The following is a 14947-nucleotide window of genomic DNA, read 5'->3' on the forward strand; positions in this document are numbered from 1 at the left end:
TCAGAATAACAATTTATTAAAATAATACAGTAAGTACAATAATACAAACAAACAATTGGTCTCAACCCACAAAAACCCAAATGTATAACCCAGTACCCTGGGGCCTGAACAAAGTGGTGTTCCTTGGGCCCTGTTTGAGTCCAAAGTAAAGGGAGAGGGGAAGAACCTGCTGGTGGGAGAGCTGCTGCAGTCTGGCCAGAACTGGTGATCGCAGTCCAGTGGTGGTCTAAGTCTGGTTGAGAGCGATGAGATGCAGCCGTCCTCTGGATCCCACGAGTGGGTTGAAAAATGTTCCAAAACTCCAAGATTATATATCCTCCAGTTCAGGCAGGAATGTTCAGTGCTCCCCTCAGGGCGGGGAGTTCCACAAAGGGTGTGAGGACAGAAACATCCTCCTATCTCACAGGCCTCTTAACACCTAGTTTATAGCCTGAGGAGTCAGGCTCTATGGGCAGAGGGTGCGAATAGTCTATTGACAACAATAGTCTAGTTTCTGGGAAATGACATGGAAGGCTATAGAATACAGTTTTGGGTTACACCCACCATGATGAACTGATCTCAGCTGTCCTAACTAGGACAAAAGTGATTAATGAATGACTATATCGCAAATTGCAGAAGCACATGTGATCTATAAAATAATTTTTAAAAGATGGCAAATACTTCATAATGCACTGGCATTAAGTCTTCACTGGTATTTCTGAAATATGCTTTAATTCTCTCCCTGCCCCCCCCCCAAATTGTAAAACTTTTCTTCTTTCCTGTTGTCTCCCAACACTTACAGTGAGTCTTCACCACCCATATTGTCCTTTTACTAGATTTATTAATGCCAGGAGTTATGTTTCACTCTCCTCCAAAAAAATTCCAAACAAACAAAAACTAAACCAAACCAAACCAAAATAAAAAAACATGCCACAAAAAACACCCCAAGAGAGCTGTAGTTTTCAATCTTTCAGAGTCCTAGGAGACCCAAAAATACATAGTGTGGCCCATACCACTTAACATGTGGAATTTGCACTAAAAAGACCCCAGAAAGGTTTGCATATAGGAAGTTACATCTTAGCAAATACCAGATTTTTAGAGCAATACAGATAATTAGAAGCCCAAGAGAAAGTAATAGGTCCTTGTATTTTTCTACATCAGTATTCTCTGAAACAAAGTTATAGAACACATGACTTCAGTAAATAGGAATCATCTTGTAATATATTTTGTCCTTGCTCTTTAAGAGGACCATCAACTTCATGGAACTAGTTCCTGTAAAAAATTACCACACTAAGCTTCTGAATATTTGTCTACCACTGTATTTGCAATAAAAGTTGTTTTTCTCAGATAAATAAAATTATTTATAAATTATAAAATAAATTGAAAAGTAATTTCTAGATGTAGCTTACTAATCCCCCTCTTCTATTTGCATGTGTGCTTCAGGTAGCGTTTTTATGTTATGATTATGTAATACTTTGATTAGAGAACAGCAGGTAAAATTGTTGGAGCTCATTATATCTATGCTCTTCATGCAATAAAATTAAGACTAGTATACTCCAAACTTGCTTTTAGCAAGTGTGATCTAGATGACCTCTAAGCCAAATAAATATTTTCTTAGTATAGTTCTTTGGAGCCCTTCAGAGCTCTGTGATTAGATCACTTCTTCTGTAAGCATCTGTAATCTTAACATTATCTCTTTGAGTCAAGTTAAAATATATTCCTTGACCTAAGCATATCATGAACTCTCCTCTGTAGTTCTCAGTTTGACTCGTAAAGACTGTTGGTACTGTTCTAGAACCACATTTAATGTTTTCCATTAAACCATCTGCCATTTACTGTGCTGATGCATCTGATTTTAAAAGTGTTGTAAATTATCTTAAGGGTTTTGCATCTCATCCAGAATTTTTTTGAATTGTTTTGGGGTTTTGGGGGTGATATTTTTGAAAATTATAATCTTCCATGGCAAGTAACTCTCTTTAGTACCACACTGAATTTTAACAGCCTGTGCTTTGACATACAGTATTTATCATTTAAAGCCAGCACTTGCTCTACTACAGTGTAACAGCAGAACTATTTGTGCAATATGTTTAGACCGAAAAAATGTAGTAAGAGCAGCTGTATGTACATGTCTGTATTTATACATGGAAAGCAACACAAAGTAAATACTTAGAAAGTACTGTGTTACTAGATGACTAAAGAAAAAGTCTCAAAGGGAGGGAATTTGAGGGGGAGAAGTCCTTTGAAATTAACACCCAAATCTGTACTCTCCCGTTTTCTACTACCTTGACAGCATCAATTCCAGTACATTTTTCCTGTTGAGCTTTGGCAACAATTTTAGGCCTAACACAAATTTTCTTTTAGGTATGATCCCAAAACAGATATGTGGACTGCTGTGGCCTCTATGAGCATTAGCAGAGATGCAGTGGGAGTATGTCTTCTTGGTGACAAGTTGTATGCTGTTGGAGGATATGATGGTCAAACATACCTTAATACAGTGGAGTCTTATGATCCCCAGACAAATGAATGGACACAGGTATAGTTTCTCATCAGATCATGCACTACTATTAATCTTGTTATTTCAAGTGTGCCTGTTTTTACAAGGAGAATTTAAATACTCCTTCTCTAAAAAGCACTTTCTTACTAGTCTGTTTTGAGTGTCTCTTTTTTCCCTTTGTGTACCCTCTTGAGATGACTTACCTCGAAAAGACAGTTGTTAACTTTTAATGAACTGCCTTCTTTCTTTGGCAAGAGTATAGCTATTTTCTTTGACAGTTTCAACTAGTTTTAATAAAAAGTTCCCAAAACTGTCACAAAGGGTTCTGTTTACATGACTTCCCATTCTGAAGATAAATGATAAATGTAGATTAGTTTTAGCTCTAATGTGTCTCTCAACAAGTTCATTGATTTCTTCAAGGTTTTGATCATCTTTTCATAAATAATACCTTCCTAATGTGAATGCAATGTAAGTGTGTGCAACCTTCAGAAAGCCTTTTCCCATTTTTCTTTTTGCGGCTTTAAAAAAAATAATTCTTCAGTTCATGATCAGAAATCATTACTGTCTGTTCAAAGCTTGGTTACTTTTATATAGCTCCAGGAATGTACCTCTCTGTTGGAAGAGCACACACAAGGACATCCTGAGCTGGCTGTCCTTTGGTGTCTAATGCCATTTGAGATACCCTAAGGCATCTACATCCACAGAAGGCTGACAGATACAGCACAGAATCTATAGGAGGCCAAGGCTCTCCTGGAGTCCAGTTGCAGACCAGAATGAATGTCCAGGGTCATCTGAAATAGCATCAGACACCACTATTTAGGCAGCTGAATTCTGACCACCTGAATATGCTGTCCCTGTATAACCGCAGATTCTTAATGCAAAAAGAGAACTACATTGCCGTCTAGCAAAATCTCTGTAACACAGAAAACTCATCTGTCCATTTCCCCCCACTTCATACTGCTGCAAGATCTTAAAACACAAGTCATCAAGGAGGCTCATCAGAGCTTGGGGCCTTCGCTGGTACTGGTGCTGGTGATGATAACCCTGTCATTGTTTGTCCCGCTAAAGGAAAGAACAAGCAATGTACCAAAGGACAGAAACTGTGCTTCTCACCACTGCACCTAAACAAATCTCGCATGGTGTCTAGGTGGTGACCACCTGTATGTACCTGTGTATCCTTAGCCTTGACCCTCTATATCTCACTGAATACCATGATCCCAATATATAGGACAGTTTCAAACCCTTCCTAGAGGGTTTTGGAAATGTTTGTGTACCTTCCTTCTCTCTTGTTATGTCAGCAGTCTGACACTGCTTTAATCCACACACACTTCAGAAGAGGGTTGTGGAATTTTCTCAGATGAAGTTTGCCAGAGCTACAGACAGCCTAGGATAAGTCTTTTGTTCCTGGGAAAAAAAATAAATAGGGGAGTTGGCATAAACAGCCTTTTTTGTCTTCAGGATGATCTCTGTACTGCTTGGTGTGCTATTCACACGCACTCCAATACAATGAAGGTTAAAACGGGAAGCCAAAGTGAGTGTTAGAAACTGCTGTCCTCTGTTCAAGTCCAGCAGAATCTCAGCAGAAAAGGATCTTGCCAGAAGCAACTTCTGTTTACAATTAAAGAATAAAGTCTGGGAAATTATTCTGATTTCAAGAACTCTTAAAAGGATTTTGTCAAATATTCAAGTGAAAGGGAGAGGTTGCCCCTATCATTTTTGGCATTTTCTGTTTGTGACAAATGCATCATTTTGCCAACCATTACTCAGTTGTCAGACTGTCTAGCTCAGGTGTCCAGTTTGTATTATGTCAAAGGTTTCTTTTTCATGTGATACTGAATAATTTAAATTATCAATAAGAATTGCTTGATGTTCTTGGGACTTGGTATTGCTTTCAGAGTGCTTCACTGTATTATATAAAATATCTTTACCTTTTCTGTGAGTTTGTATCTAAGTTTGGACCAATTTGTAAGTCACATTAACAGAGCATGGGTGATATTATCACTCTACTGCAGCTGTACAATTAGGGGAAGAAAATTACTTAAAGCTGACTGCATTTGTCTCATGGATGGTTGCTTTGTTTTATTATTTACAGGTTGCACCACTGTGTTTAGGAAGAGCTGGAGCATGTGTTGTGACTGTAAAACTGTAAATTATTATCTCCATGAAGGTGACATTCTCCTGCATAGACTCAGACAATTCTTTTTTCCTCGAGCAAACTACCAGTGCACCAACACCAGCTGCAGGATACCTACCACAGCACAGTCTGAAGCTGATGGGAACGTGTTGTTCTTATGGACCAATATTAAGCACTTTTAAAAAAATTCTCTTTGTTACTCATATGTTACAAGAATTCTATTTGTAAGAAAATCAGCTGCAACCTGCCGGTTGTCAGCAGAGGACTTGTGTTTAGGAAGCGCTAAGAAGATGAGTGAACTCACCATAATAATCAAATGTTACAGATCCAGGACCTTGATTTCCCTAAACAAGCAGAGGAATGATGCTATAAATGGATATACTTTGATATATTTGGGTCTATATCTGGGTGAAAATATAGGATTGGACCTCGTATATTTAATTTGCCTATAATAAACACATTTGGCTATAGGTTGACAAACCAATGCAAACTATTGTAAATGGCAGGCATAATGCCTGCCTTGGAAATGAAGTTGTGTATTTGGTGAATCTTTTGCACTTTTCATCATCATTCCTAGTTTAGCCAACTTTTTATTTAACCAAAGCCTTATTTTAAATGTTGTCTTATTATGCTAACAGAAACCTGCTATTTAATAATTTTTGACAGATATTTTTGACATCTAGTGTACTTTTTGGATTTTCAAAGTTTTTATGCAAGATGCAGAACATCATACCTTTTTCTCTACTTTGATTCTTATATTTACTTTGCTATTTGTGTGTTATTGGAAGAATTCTAAAGTGTGATTAACAGTTAACCAATTTAAGTTTAATATTTGCACTTTGGAATTTTTGAAGCATTCCATTACATATAGACTAAATACATTTTCACATGAGGCTTTGCACTACTTTGAAATGTATAATTTTATAAAATGAAGAAATTGTCTGTCTTTCCTGTAAGGTTATTTAAAAATTTAAAGGGCCTGATCCTGCAAGATGCTTAGCTGCCACCACTTAAGCATGTTCAGCATCTTACAGAAGCATGTGTGTGCCTCGAAGGACTGTATCAAATTAGTTACTGTATTTAACAATTATCTATTCTTTTCAGATACTTTGCAATTTGCCTTTCTCGAGCCCTATGCTGTTACACCAAATTGCTTTGAATGGTCTAAATGTTCTCGGGAGAAGCCTTTTTGTATTTGCTTTTCCGTGCCTTGTCTCTTATGTTTCCCAAACAGCACCGCGTGTGAAAAACGGGAAGATGTGAACTCATTGAATGGGGTTTTTGGTTGTTGTTGTTTTGGTTTTTTTTAAATTTGAAGTGTCCGATACCCGAAGTCCTTTGTACATTTGTAATTTTAAACGTGTATTTTAACGCTCTCGACGAACTATTTATTGTTTTAAAAGAAATGAGTGAGACACTGCGATGGAAGTTTCGCAGTTGGAATACAGCTGATCTCAAGAGGCTTTGTTGCTGGGTGTGTGTGTTTATTCCCTAGATTAGAGCCCGCTCTGTGTGCCCCCGCTCTGGAAACACCCACTTTCCCCTCAGTACTGCCCACACGCGGTCCCGACGGCCGCGGCCTCAGGGGGCCGGGCCGGGCCGGGCCGGGCTCTGCCGCCCCCTCCGCCCGCTCCGCCCTCTCTGTCTCCGGGGCGACCGCGGCGCCGTGGGCGGGCGGCGCATGCGCGGTGCCGGCGCTGGGCCGGGCTCGGGGGCCGCGATGAAGGTGGGTCTGTCCGGCCGCCGTACCGGGGGGCCGGGGAGCCGCGGGGCGGGCGGCGGTCGGGGGGTCCGATCGGGGGGTTGGAGGGGAGGGGGTGGGAGGGGAGGGAGGTGCGGCGAGAAGCGCCTGCCGCCAGCAAATGGGGGGCCTGACGTGCTTACCTGCACTCCCGTATTTGTTTTCTTTCTCGTGGAATGGCTTAGGTTGGAAGAGAGCTCATCTAGTTCCAACCACCCTGCCATAGGCAGGAACATCTCCTGCTAGACCACGTTTCTCCAAGCCCCGTCCAACCTGATCTTGGACACTTGTATGGAAAGGGCATCCACCACCTCCCTGGGCAGCCCATTCCAGTGCCTCACCACACTCACAGCAAACAACTTCCTCCTAATATCTGATCTAAAACTCCTTCAGTTTGAAGCCATTCCCCCTTGTCCTGTCACTACATGCCCTTGTAAACAGTATCTGTCCATCTTTCTTGTAGGCTCCCCTCAGGTACTGGAAGGCCACAATTAGGTCACCCCGCAGCCTTCTCCGGGCTGAACAGTCCCAATTCTCTCAGCGTTTCCTCACAAGAGAGGGGCTCCATCCTTCCAGTCACCTTGGTGGCCCTCCTCTGGACTCTTACAAGTTTTTTTCCAAATCAGATATAACTGTCCAATGTCATCTGTGCCTGTGGCATGTGGTGGTTGTATTCTTGCGCTTCTTGTGAGTAAAATGCAAATTCAGTGTGAAGAATACCTCCATTTACATTCATCCAAAAGAAGGGAAGAAAACTTTTGCAAAGGCTTGGGCAAGCCTTGCAAACATTTGGACACCGGGTGGACACCGTATGTTTGTGTTTATCTGATCATGTGGGAGAAGTATAAGTCAGGATAACAAGCTGTGAAACAAAGTTGTGGGCTTTGTCTTACACCCAGGTTACAGAAAAATCTGTACAGGTATTGTGAAAGGAAAAGGAAGTTCAGAAACTTTCTCAGTTGAAAGTCAGAATCTTTTTTTAGAGTAGGTTGCTTTAAGGTCTTTGCTTTTCAGACCCAACAGTTCAGAGTAACAAAATGGTTATTTGTCTTTAAAAGATTAAATGTTGATCCTTCTGTGTTTTACAAACTAAGGATGCTGTCTGGTCCCAGACTTCTCCATGAAATTTGGAAAACTGCTACTTTCCGGTCTTTGAAATGGAACGGGAGAGTCTCATGCAATTTTTTAATTCCTGTAACTAAGAGAAAAAATATTAGTTGTGATAGAGTTCTTAATGCAGACACTCATTATCAGAAATTTCAATTTTTTCCACTCAAACCAAAAGATTTATTATGTGGAATGTTGTTACTTTGGTGCATTAGAATCATGCAGAAGTTGTGTTTGGATTGGTTTGAGGTTTTTTTACCTCCACAGTACTCAGTTTCTAACATGTTAGAAAATTGTAGTACTGTTGCATGCTTATGATTTTAAGATGTATAATTTCCCATATATGTTTTTTTTTCCCCCAGCAAGTATTCAGTCTGTATGAAAAAGCTTGGTCTGGTTCCCCTGTGCAGTTTGCTTGGCAGAAAACTTTAGGAAATTTCCTTGCTGTAACCGGGTAAGATTGCAAGTATTTATTGCGTTTGTCCATAGAAATTAGCGATCAAGAAGGGATTTATTCTGTATATTAATCTTTTGTAGAGGTGATCGTACTGTGAAAATTTTTGATCGTCATGGTCAGAAGAGAAATGAAATCAGCCTACCAGGGTAGGTACTAAGATGGGTTTAAATTAGGTTTTTTGTTTTTTTCTTTAAAAATACTTATCTTCTGGTGAGGTACCGGGACAATGTGAGAACTTTTTAGGAAGAGATATATTTTGGGTGAACATACCTGGAAAAGAAGACAAACTGAGCATGTATGGAATCTGAGGCAGTAAAAGCTGAAGTCGTAGTAAGCTATCAAGAATAGTAAAAAAATATATTCTCCTACCCAAAGGAGTCCTTATTAGTAATAAACTCAATCTGTGTCATTATATTAGGAATGATCATAATGAAGTTGTATACAATATATCCTCATCACGCTGACTGCGACTGCATTCTTGCTATTTTCAATTTTCTAACAATTTGTTATCGTAGCTTTACTGAAGAAAGATGCCCTTTTGGTTTAGTGTTTCTGTTTATATCACTGCCGTAATGTATGCATTGGCATTTTTGCTTTAGATGGAGAGGATACTCCTGAAGTGAGTCTCCTTTTTTTCCTGCTTGTCATACTTTGGTTCATGTCAGCGAGTGGTGTAGGAGCGTAGAAACTGTATTTTTTTCAAATGAAATTTAGAAAATTGTGTACTTTGGAAGATGCATCTAAGTTCTTAAAAGGCAGTCAGACCGTAGAAACAGGCAAGATGTGACCCAGAGGAAACCTCCCTGGGTGAAAACAGTGTGACATTGGGTCATCGTACCATTTTGCTCAATTAAGATACTTGTATTGGGCTCCATTAGTACCTGATGTTGCAATAGTTTTCATTTGTGTACTGCTCATTTCTTCTTAGTATTTCGCCTACTTTTATTTCTAACAACCTGATTAATTTTGATTAAGGTAGAGCCCTTAGTCCAGGTGAAACTCCCACTACAGCTTTTAATCTGAAGCCTGTAGTCTAGAGTCTAACTTCAGTTTTCACAATTCTACTTGCATATCCCTGTGTCACTGGTAGATATGAGCTAGATTCACTTAGCTCCCCGAGAATTCTAGAAATCCAGTTTTTGCAGTTCACGGTGGTTGACACGTTGCACCAAACCAAGAGATGCAATTCTCATTGTCTTCACCAGACTCACTTGTAACTCACATCTTGCTGTTTGGGTCAGGAGCCATTCATAATGTGGACTGTGTCAGTCTCTTTTGCTTGGTAATATCGATAGCCCAGCCTATTCTGTGCTGTATTTTGCACCATGTATAATAAGTGCTCATTTGCTCCAGAAGACTGCCAAAAGTGAGGAAAGCTGTGTGGAATCAGAGGTGAACTCTGGGAAGAGTTTATGTTGGACTGGGAATCCTCTGCTGTCGTGTGGGTTGGCGAGGGTGGTGTGAAGGTGTGTCTACCTTACTGATGGACACTGATAGCACCACGTTATCGATGGACAGATGTGAGCCTTTCCTTGAGGGAAACATAACATCAAAACCACTTTTATAACAGTGTTATGTTCTCATGGCGAGGGAAAGAGTAGAAGAAACTTGCATAATAACCACATCTCCTAAAGGCTTTTTGAAATAATTAACATCTGCTTATAGTAGATTGCATAGTGTTGACTTTTTGAGGCCTGCCAGGAAATCTTCTACCTGTGTTAGGTAGTTCTTTTGAATTATTGTTTCCAACCTTTTGCTGTGATTGAAGAATAAATTCTTTTTGCTACTACTGGAATAAATTTCAATTTTTGTGATATGCAGCTTAAACAGAAATTAGTGTGCTTACATGGATGTTCTCCTGTCAGGCCAAACTTTGCTTCTTTATTTGTTGGTTAACTGTTAACCAATTGCAATTAACTGCTGGACCTCTCCTTACATAAGAATGGAGTTCAGAATGTCAAGTATTCTCTGCTATACTTATTGATGTTACAAGCCTCTCACCATTATGTTGATAGAATTTGTTTTGTTTCCTGCTTAACAATTTGCATTTTCCCCTATTTTTTCTTTTTTGTCTTTGTTCCTGCTCATGATGTTGTGATTGGCTGTTAGGTATTCAGGAGTATATTTAGGGAATAGACTGTACTCTTTCTCTGGAATAAACTGCTGAAGTTTTAAAAAGAAAGATAGGAGAACCTGGAACTGAAGACTTACTAAATTCATTTATAGCAGTGTGTGTTTCTGTAGGACACTTTTGAAACTGCTTGCAGCAGGAGTTTTCGTTTGAATGGTAGTGAGTGTGAAATTTTTCATAGAGCTACCCTTTTAACCTGAAACTTTCAACTTACTTATCTAGAAAGAGTGGTTTCAGGTGACATAGGTTCTTGGTCTGCAGCATATGTGCTTTAAATACATGTTGTGAACAACACTGTTTTCAATTCACTAGAGACTTATAGGTAAGTCTGCTCTCCTCTTCATTATAGGAGCTGTTTGCAAGTAGAGATTTTTCCTGCTTCTGCATAGATTTCTTGTCCAAGTTCATTAGGCTTGTTGAGAAAAATAGGGAGTTCAGCTGCATAGTTCTGGCTGTTTCTGTACTCTTACAAACATATTTTAACATTATTAGTGATTTCTCTTTTCTTCAGTAACTGTGTTGCTATGGACTGGGATAAGGATGGAGATACTTTAGCAATAGTCACAGACAAATCTAGCGCCATATTTCTGTGGGATGCGATCACAAACAAAACAAGCCAAGTAGACAGTGGCATGAGGTAAGAAATTTTTTTTAACATGTTTTTTTTTAGATACTGGGAGCACTGTGTCTTGTTGATGTGGAGGATATATTGCAAGATCATTTTTTACTGGAGTCTGCATAGTATATATACTGTTAAAATAATATGCTACAGTTTGTTGCTAAAGTATTTTTTATAAGAGTTGCTGGTTTTGAAGTGTTTGTTGTGGGAGGAGAATTTAGTGTTTATAGGGGTTTTGTTTCTTTCTTGAGTGTCAGCAGTGCCAAAGTCTCTAGAGAGCTTTTCTCCAGTGTTTCACTTTGTGGTAGCAACTCACTGGCTACACTTTCTCTTTAGTATTTCACATTCCTTAAAGGGAACTTAAAAGTAAGGAAGTGATTTCAGTAGTGCTAGGATTTTTTCGTCTTTGAATTGTAAGGGAACTAAAACATTATTCACAAAGCCATATTCACTGGTTTAGGATGGGAGGAGATATCTAAGGCGACCCTACTCTAAGGTTCAAAGCCTTACCTTTATGAATTTGGCCACAGACTTTAAACTCTTCTGAGGTCTGCATAACAATCAAGCATTGGGTTAATGAACGAACTTGGTTTAACAATTAAACCTTTGGCTTCCTTGAGTCTATTCCACCAAATTCTTGCATTCTACATAAACATTCTGTCTGTAAGAAAGAGAATGGAAGCTAATCTGTCCTATGTTAAGATGTATATACATGTTATACTGTGTGAATGAATAGACCATATTGTACTTCCTTTTCATGTGTGAACAAATACTTTGGGGGGAAGAGTAACTTGCTAGTATACAAGCAAAAAAGAACGTAGAAGGTACTTAGCAGAATGGAGTATGCAGTAATTGCAGTTCCTTCATGATCTTTCTCTCTAATATTAGAGGTAAATTTCTTACTGGAGGCAGTCTTGTTAGAAAAGTATATCTCAGTTTGAGTCCTTAATGCTTCTTTTGTCACAGTGTTATTGTTCAAGCAGAATAAGCACTAAGATGTATAAAGGGTGGGATAATCGGGCTTTTCTTGTATCCTTCCCTTTCTGAAATTAGAGAAGCACAAACAAAATCCCTCATATGCAAACCAAATATATATTGGAGATCATTTTACATGTCAATATCTGAAATTTGTTTCAAACTGCTATTGCATGCTTACAGTAAAATTTAAAAAGATGGGAGGGACTGCACTAATTAGAAAATTGTGATTGAATTTTTTTTTTGCTTGAGGCTTTTTTCTTTTTAACATTATGTATAGTAACTGTCTGTGTAGCCTTAAATATACATCAAAACAGACCTTGCTGTATCTGAAACTTCAAGTTAAAATGCATCTTTCTAGCTTCCTTTATTACAGCGACTAGAACGAGACCTATTCACTTTTGAGTTGAACTACAAAAAAAAATACAAAAAGTGACTGGAAAGTTTCACATACCTTCATGAAATCTTTGAGTAAAGCTGTGTATTTGGCCAAATTACCTATCAAAAACTGTTGATGTTTTTAGACACATTTCTGTTTGTACAAGTCATGTTACATCACCTCATACAACTTTTTAATACTTTTACTATTTTGTATGTACTTAAATATTTCTGATATTTGTAGAGAACATTTGCTTAATTTAAAAATTCTTCTTGATCTGTGTGATTTCATAGAATTGCAAAACAAATATGCAAAATGTTTTCATATCTAAGCACATGAAAGGAATCTTTACAATAAAAAGTAAAAATTGTCTTTATTTCAGGGATGCAATGTCTTTCTTGTTATGGTCTCGAGTTGGAACTTTACTTGCTGTTGGAACAACAAAAGGAAACTTACTTATATATAACCATCAGACTTCTCGCAAGATTTCTGTTCTTGGTATGCATTGGTTTGAAACTAATCTTACTCATGTGAAAGTGTAATTTTGCTAATATGCTTAGATTCCTTTTTAGTTCTCTATATGTACATGCTAGTAAAAAATATGTGTATACTCAACTTGCACCTTCTGGTTTGTTTTACTTAGCAGAGTAATATATATATATTACTGTCTCACGGGAAACTTGTGTTATCTTTTCTGCAAAGAATTTGTGTGGTTGTTCTTGTTGCTAAGTTACTCTTTCTTACATGCTTGAAGTACCTTTGGGCATAAAGGCTAAGGATATAACAGTCCCCAGAAATTCCGTGCAAAGAAATGGAAGAACAGGGGCTGTGCCATTTCCTATAAGGTCAAAAGACTTCCATCTGGGAGCAGAAGATTTAAAAAAAAAGGCTCTTGAATTTGTAGTTGCTCTGACAAGTTGTTTCACATTCTGACAATCTGTGAGTGGCCAAACAGAGTATATTTCCATCACAGACTTTTTTTTTTGTGGTTGTGTTCATTTTTCAAGGTAAACACACTAAGAAGATTACTTGTGGCTGTTGGAGTACTGAAAACCTCCTGGCTCTAGGTGGTGAAGACAAAATGATTACTATAAGCAATCAGGAAGGGGATACTATAAGACAGGTAGTATTTCTTACCCACATTTGATATTAAGGCATACTCCTTGTTCCCAAGAAAGCTGGGGCCTATGGGATCTTGTGCCTTTTGAATCCCACTGCTTTCAAGGACAAGGAGCCTTTGGGAAACCTCATGTAGGATGAGGGCATATCTAAGAATCTGAACCTCTGTGTTATGCAATGTGATTTATGATATTAGAGTCTTTGCAATTCTGTTGTGGTCCTGCCTAAATACACTTCTCTCATCCTTTGTATCTGTTGTAAGGGGATCCCATGAGTGCAGCCGTAGTTTGACTTCCCCAGTAACAGCATAGAAGAGCTCTGATGTGACTCTTCATAACATCTTTAGGAAGTACTTTTAGTGTTGGTTTTGCTTTAGAGTGGTTTAACAAACATCTTGGCTCTGATGTGCAAGGATTATTCCTAGGCTGTGGACCTCTGTTGCTTTGTTGAGAGCTTTGATTCCGATGCTTTCTCCGAGTACACTCAAATCCTCAAGTTAAGAATTCTGTTTGTTTACATACATCACAGTCCTTCCAAGCAATGACAGTTGCTACCTAATGTGCAAATGATTATAATTCATTATTTTTACTTTAATGAACACTGTTTTCACTAAAAATTTTCAAAGCACAAATCTTTTGTAGTTTATTTCATATGCTTCCTTCGTTGTGAAGACCACAACTGGAGAAGAATACCCTAATAAATTTATTAAGGTGTGCCTGTGCTTTAAATTATCAGACTTAGGGAGTAGAAGCAGTGTAGCTGAGATGGCAGAGATCTAAGCAAGGCTTGTTTATTAGGTTTTGACTACAAAAGCAACTAGACTGCTATCACTTGCTAAACTTAGATCAGGTATGCCCATTTTAAAATACATTGTAAATATTTAACTTGTATGCCTTATTCTTGGTCTTCCTTCTTTGAATTGGCATCAGAGTGACCTTTTTTATACTGCTTCAGTTAGTACTGTCTGTGTAATATCATCATGCAAGTCTTCTTCCTCATCTGGATCTTTCCTTCTCTGTCTGAATTCGTGTATCTAACTGTTGCATAACTGTGTTTCCTAGATATTTTTTCAGTATATTCTATGCTAACATGTCATTATGATCCAAACTGAGGTTGTGTTTTCTCCAACATTTTTTTTTGTTTTGGTACTAAATGCAATGACAACTTTATCTGTCTGTCTTTATCACTGTATTGTAAAGGGTAGGAATTATGCAGTTATTTATCATCAGTATTTGCTACATTAACTGTTGATTTCTCAATCTGAAATTCTTTCTTGCAGACCTCGGTGAGCTCAGATCCCAGTGATATGCAGTTCTCAGTTATGAAGACTGATGAAAGAATATCAACCAGGGAAAGCACAGTAAGAAGTCACTGCAAAATACTGTAGTTCAAGTGAGAGTAATCTACCTCCATGTGACCTGCTTCCTTTTCCTTCGAGGAAATGGAGCTGATTTAATGCTGTAGAGAAAATTCTTGAATTGATAAAGACTCAGAATTCAGATCCATAGAATTCTTGAGGATTATTTGAAGTCCTAAATCTCATCTTTTAGTGAAGAAATAGGGCCTTATTTTAAAGTGATGCCATTCTTACCAAGTTAATTTTTCTTTTCATTCATTGGCAGGTAAGTGTAGTGGTTGGCAAGAAGACTCTCTTTCTTTTTAATTTGAATGATCCTGATAACCCGATTGATCTGAAATTTCAGCAGCCTTACGGCAGTATTGTAGCCTACAAATGGTGAGCAGAACTTTCTTAATTAAGCATTGTGGTATTAACAAGATGCGTATTTTCCAAGTACTTTTGATAAATACTGG

At 38.3% G+C, this 14947-nt stretch overlaps 2 protein-coding genes across 8 annotated transcripts in view; both read left to right on the forward strand.

Moving 5' to 3' along the window:
- Positions 1-6070, forward strand: part of KLHL5 (kelch like family member 5) — a 68161-nt gene extending 62091 nt beyond the window's left edge. For all 5 annotated transcript variants that reach the window (XM_051789971.1, XM_051789972.1, XM_051789968.1 and 2 more), the window contains 2 exons: positions 2341-2512; positions 4566-6070. In XM_051789971.1, coding sequence (XP_051645931.1) covers positions 2341-2512; positions 4566-4622 — 229 coding nt within the window. In that variant the 3' untranslated portion in view covers positions 4623-6070. The remainder of the gene's footprint in view (positions 1-2340; positions 2513-4565) is intronic.
- Positions 6071-6185: 115 nt separating this feature from the next.
- The window catches only part of WDR19 (WD repeat domain 19), a 42615-nt gene continuing 33853 nt past the window's right edge, over positions 6186-14947 (forward strand). For 2 of the 3 annotated variants that reach the window (XM_051789918.1, XM_051789916.1), the window contains exons 1-7: positions 7305-7909; positions 7993-8058; positions 10555-10680; positions 12399-12514; positions 13024-13139; positions 14415-14495; positions 14758-14870. In XM_051789918.1, the coding sequence (XP_051645878.1) occupies positions 7764-7909; positions 7993-8058; positions 10555-10680; positions 12399-12514; positions 13024-13139; positions 14415-14495; positions 14758-14870 (764 nt within the window). In that variant the 5' untranslated portion in view covers positions 7305-7763. Of the gene's footprint in view, positions 6334-7304; positions 7910-7992; positions 8059-10554; positions 10681-12398; positions 12515-13023; positions 13140-14414; positions 14496-14757; positions 14871-14947 lie in introns of those variants that run through there. The other variant, XM_051789919.1, reaches the window with a different exon arrangement.

The sequence above is a fragment of the Manacus candei genome, unplaced genomic scaffold (assembly GCF_025592945.1).
Source record: "Manacus candei isolate 608988 ecotype Guabito, Panama unplaced genomic scaffold, ASM2559294v1 h1tg000028l, whole genome shotgun sequence".
NCBI lineage: Eukaryota > Metazoa > Chordata > Aves > Passeriformes > Pipridae > Manacus > Manacus candei.